Here is a 4,949-nt window from a genome sequence, read left to right as displayed (position 1 = left end):
AAGAAACGTACGGCACATAACCTATCATGCTTTTCTAAATATAATCAACACCCAATCATGCGAATTCCCACTCAATATACCAAGAATAATACTATACGAATTCCACGATATAACCTAGGGATTCTAATTATTTTTAAATCAACAAGAACACAATTCATCTTCTAAAATCAAGATTCGGTAGGAATATCATGTAAATATCAAGAACATCATATAATCATTAAGAACATCAAGAACACCATATAATCATCAAGAACGTCATATAATCATCAAGAACACCATAATTATCAAGAACCTCTCATCATCAAGATCACCCATGGAATCATCCCACCAATAATAATATCACAAATCATCAATACACAATAATATGAGGAAATCCTAAGAGGGAAATCATAGCTATGAAAATAGGTTTTGTTGAGACATGGGTTACCTCTTAGCCTTAATTAATTCCTTGGCTATGAAGGGTCTTTCTTTGAGCTTTCTTCTTTCTTGATTTCTCCTAAGGGGATTCTTGGAACTTCTTGTGTGGTGAGAGATTATTGTGGTAAAAGATCTAGGTGCCTTTTATATCCCTATTTGTATATTTAAGACTCCTAATTAGGGCCTGAATGGAATGAGTTTACTAATTCTATTCCTTATAGGACTAAGGACTTGTTTTAGGGATAAGGGTCCATGGTCCATAGTGGACCATATTAATTAATTAAAGAGAATCCTAATCATAATCTGAATAGTAAATCGCCTACTTCCTTTATTCCTAATAGGCCTAAGACTCTCATTTAGGCAAGGCTCCACGGTTCATGGTGGACCTCATTAATTAATTAAAGGGAAACCTAACCGAATTAAATCATATTTAATTATTATTAACGGGATTAATTAAATAATTAATCCGGGATTGAAGGTTGTAACACGGGGTGTTACACAGTCGACCAGACATAATGTTCAGTGTTGGAATCTGTGCAAGGTATCAATCTGACCCAAAGGAATCACATCTGATAGCGGCAAAACGCATTCTGAAATACGTGAAAGGAACGATACAGTATGGACTCTGGTATTCCAAGGATAGTGAACTGAATCTGGTTGCATATTGTGATGCTGATTGGGCAGGGAATATTGATGATCGGAAAAGTACTTCTGGAGGATGCTTCTTTGTTGGGAAAAACTTAGTATCATGGTTAAGTAAGAAACAGAACTCTATCTCACTAAGCACTGCAGAGGCAGAATACATAGCCGCAGGTGGTTGCTGTACTCAGTTGGTTTGGATGAAACAGATGTTTCAGGATTATGGTCTTCCACAAGGAACAATGACACTCTTTTGTGACAATGTCAGTGCTATCAACATCTCCAAGAATCCTGTTCAACATTCCAGAACGAAGCATATTGACATCAGGCATCACTACATCAGAGACCTGGTTGAATCCAAGGAAATTGAGTTGGAATACATTCAGACTGACAAACAACTGGCGGACATTCTGACTAAGCCACTGGATGCTAATCGTTTTGAAATTCTCAGATCTGCTCTGGGAATTTGCAGAATTAACTGACTAAAGCAGTTGGTCCGTCAGAGAGGAGTTGGTTTATTACGGGTAAGTGTTATGACTTTGAATTTCCTTAAAGACTTCTCTCTTTTTATGTTAAGAAGATCATCTAAGCTTATTCTTCTCAGAAGATATCTTAAAAGATCTCAATGCTTTTTGAATTTCAAATTCCCTTGGGTTCCGTTTCCTTCCTAAAAAGGAGCTGTACCGTTGTGTCCATCAATCACTTTTGCATGATATTTTGACTTGCCGCATTAATTAGGGTTCATCACCCTTAAGCCTATATGATACCGGGTCAAGAAGAAAGAACTCACCTCAGCTCTCATCTCTCCATTTCCCGTGCTTATCTGCTCTCAGTGTTTTATTCTTCTCCTCGCACTTAATCATAAATGGCGGACCCCGTAAGAAACATCATCATTAAGCTTGGAAGCAAGGTACACCCTCCGGCGGCAGCCCTCAAACACATTCAGACGCTTCTACAGTTGGCTATGAAGAAGAAGCTCAAGCTTGATCCTCTGCTTCGCGACGAGATTCTGGTGACTGTTATGACCAACTATCCGGAGTTTTATGCTGAATGGTCAGCAGATGATGTAACTGAACTTCTTTTGTTGGTCGCCGAAGCCAGTGATGTCGTCTCTCCAGTGTTTATTCCAGAACCCTCGGATGGAAATCGGGTCGGGGCATTCCTTCAATTTTTTGCTCAACGTGCCCTAGAATCTGTTGAAGAAGCTCGACGATGAGAGGAGTCCCAAGCTCTGTATCTTGAAGCTGCTCAGAGAGAAGCAACACACAGACAGGAGATTCTTCGACAACGGGTAAATGATTCTAAAACCCCTATTGAAATTTCTCCTGATAGACCTGTTGATTCTTCTATTCCATCGTCTGTGTCTGTTTTGCCTGAAAATCAATCTGCTTTGGGTTCCGAGAAGTCCCCTGTGAATGCTGATCCTCTATCTTTGCCTGTGACTAATTTTGCTGGTGAAAAATCTGATGCGTTGCATGTGTCTGATGAGAAAACAAAGTCCTTTGATAAGCCAAATCCACTAAGTCTGGTTGTTAATGCTTCTGAAAATATTGCTCTGCCTCCGTCTAAAACTGTTAATGTCTCTAAAGAGTCTTGTCCTGCTGTTGATCCTCCTGCCTTACCTGCAACTGTTAAAACTGTTGATTTATCAAGTCCCCACAAGTCTGAGAAAACAGGTGGAGTCCCTGTTTACACTGTAACATCTTTAGGAGAAAGCCTGGAACATGTGCGACATTTTGCTGGGTTACCATCTACTTCGATCCCTCAACCTTATCGAGTGATACACCCTTCAGAATCCTCCAGTGAAGATGATAAGATACTGGCTGAGGTATATGGATCCCAAGCACCTTCTTCTGCTGCCCCTACTGTTGAGGCAACTTCTCATCCTGATTCCACGAATTTCAGAATTCGAGAGATATCAAATATTGTTGGGAGCTCATCTGCAAATGTTTCTGATTCTAGCCACTCTGTGACTCCAGTCCAGTCCCCATCCAGAGAAACAAGACGGACAAAAAGGAAGAATGTTCCAACGAAGGTTTTTGTTGAAACCAGTGCTGATAATGTTGATGTGGATCAGCCTGTGAAGAAGAGAAAGTTGAGTGAGGCTGCTAAGCCTGAAGGAGACCCACCTATCCACCAAGTTTTCAAGACTCTACGTTCCTCTGTTAAGCAACAAGGAACTACTGCTGCTCAAGCTACCTCTGATTGTTCAAAGAACTGTGGATGAGAATCAACTGAACTCCGTTTACGACATCCTGCCCTTGCTGAATGAAGTTGATCTTTTGAAAACTGTTACAGATGTTTGCCCTTACTCCAAGCTGCTCACATATGAGTTCTATTGCAATCTCAGTGATGAGATTGACAGTCTCACAGGGCCACGACCGATGCAAATCTTCATCAGAGGGAAGTGGTATGATTTTGGGACAAATGTGATAAATAAATACAATGGCTTGCTGACAGTGCAAGAAGAAGCTGTTACTGAATGGGACGTGGTGGCCAAAACTCTTACCGGTGGACATACTACATCTTGGCCTACAGGAGATAAGGACTATTTGCTGAGCTCGCATCTCACGTCTAGATATGTCATCCTACATCACCTGGCTCTGCACAACTGGCTTCCATCAGCTCATTTCAACACAGTTGGCAAGCTTCTGGCAGGGTTCTTATTTAGAATTGGAACTAAGATGCAGTGTGATCTGGGCAAATGGATTTTTTATCATGTTCTAATTCTGATTCATCCCCGGGAACAGAAGGTAAGATTACCATTTCCAAATCTGATTTTTGGCATCCTTACCTCTCAGGGTCTTAAGCCTATGCCCAGTGAAGTGATCAGTCCGACGCTGCTATATACTGTTGATAAACGTCTTCTTTCTGGAGATCATATTAAGGATGTCGTTCCTGTGACTGCCCCATCCAATTCGGAACCTGATGCTGTGAATGATGAGTCTCCTCATGCTAAAGATGTGAAGCTTTCCGAACAATTGAAGGCGCGAGTTGCTGATCTTGAGACGGTGCACGGTATCATTGCCAAGCAACTGACGGGTGCGCGCACTGAGCTAGCTACTGTTCTTCTCCGCATGAGCCTGTCTGATACTGCTGCTACTGCTGAGGATCTCGTGAAGTCTGACTGTGACTCTCCCTCAAATGCTTGATCTTTGGCTACCATTGGCAAAAAGGGAGAGTAGTAACTCAGGGGGAGTTTTTGTGATCGAGTACTTTCTGGCCCTGGCTGGGCGTTATGTTTTGATGTCGTTTTTTTTTTTTTTTTTTGTTCTTAGACTGCTTTGGATCTTATGCTCTTTTTATCCTATGTAATCAGTTTGGACACTTGGGTTGCTTCTTTTAATAACTTATCTTAGTTCTTTTTATATAGTTGAGTTGTTTTGCCAAATAATAGCCAAAGGGGGAGTTTGTTAGTGTTTTTATGTTCAAAAACCCCATATTATAATTGGCAATATTATTATAGCATACTAAGATAGGTTTAGAGTCTGTCCGGTTGGGTCTACAGTTTACTGATCAAGCAGAAGCAATGACAGAAGAACTGACACTGAAAATCTGATTTAGGAAAGCTGTTTCCTTAAGAGTCTTACGCGGTATTATCAGCCCAGTATGGAAAGACGATCAACGTATCTTCGAAGAAGGTAATGAACCTAATCTGCTGAGATTACATTCCTTTTATATAGTCCTACCTTCTACAATCAAAGACATTTTATGGAGAGTGTTTAATGAAGGATCTATAAGTACCAGTTCTTTAAGGGAACTAGGGTTACGCCAAATAAGAAGAAGAAACACTCCATATCAGCTTGATGAGTCTAGATCTTTGATGGGCATGCACCTTCTCAATACAACATGTTCACGGTGATTAAGATGATGAACTTGAGAAGAGTTACTGC

At 40.7% G+C, this 4,949-nt stretch overlaps 1 protein-coding gene across 1 annotated transcript; it reads left to right on the top strand.

Annotated features, from left to right (window-relative positions):
* The first annotated feature begins 1,921 nt into the window (after positions 1 to 1,921).
* Positions 1,922 to 4,208, top strand: LOC109162673. Its single transcript, XM_019311355.1, has 4 exons — positions 1,922 to 2,206; positions 2,309 to 3,263; positions 3,355 to 3,809; positions 3,858 to 4,208. Exons 1-4 carry the CDS (start codon positions 1,922 to 1,924, stop codon positions 4,206 to 4,208), a joined length of 2,046 nt encoding a protein of 681 aa, XP_019166900.1.
* Positions 4,209 to 4,949: the final 741 nt, after the last annotated feature.

The sequence above is a fragment of the Ipomoea nil genome, unplaced genomic scaffold (assembly GCF_001879475.1).
Source record: "Ipomoea nil cultivar Tokyo-kokei standard unplaced genomic scaffold, Asagao_1.1 scaffold2957, whole genome shotgun sequence".
NCBI lineage: Eukaryota > Viridiplantae > Streptophyta > Magnoliopsida > Solanales > Convolvulaceae > Ipomoea > Ipomoea nil.
Note: the sequence above shows the minus strand (reverse complement) of the source record. Positions and strands in the feature narration are given on the sequence as shown.

What these genes read in the sequence shown, in the direction of transcription:
- LOC109162673 (XM_019311355.1), top strand. Translation starts at nt 1,922, where the DNA reads ATGGCGGACCCCGTAAGAAACATCATCATTAAGCTTGGAAGCAAGGTA. An exon ending in AACCCTCGGATGGAAATCGG is followed by an intron (nt 2,207 to 2,308) that starts GTCGGGGCATTC and finishes GAAGCTGCTCAG; the next exon opens with AGAGAAGCAACACACAGACA. An exon ending in TGCTCAAGCTACCTCTGATT is followed by an intron (nt 3,264 to 3,354) that starts GTTCAAAGAACT and finishes AAACTGTTACAG; the next exon opens with ATGTTTGCCCTTACTCCAAG.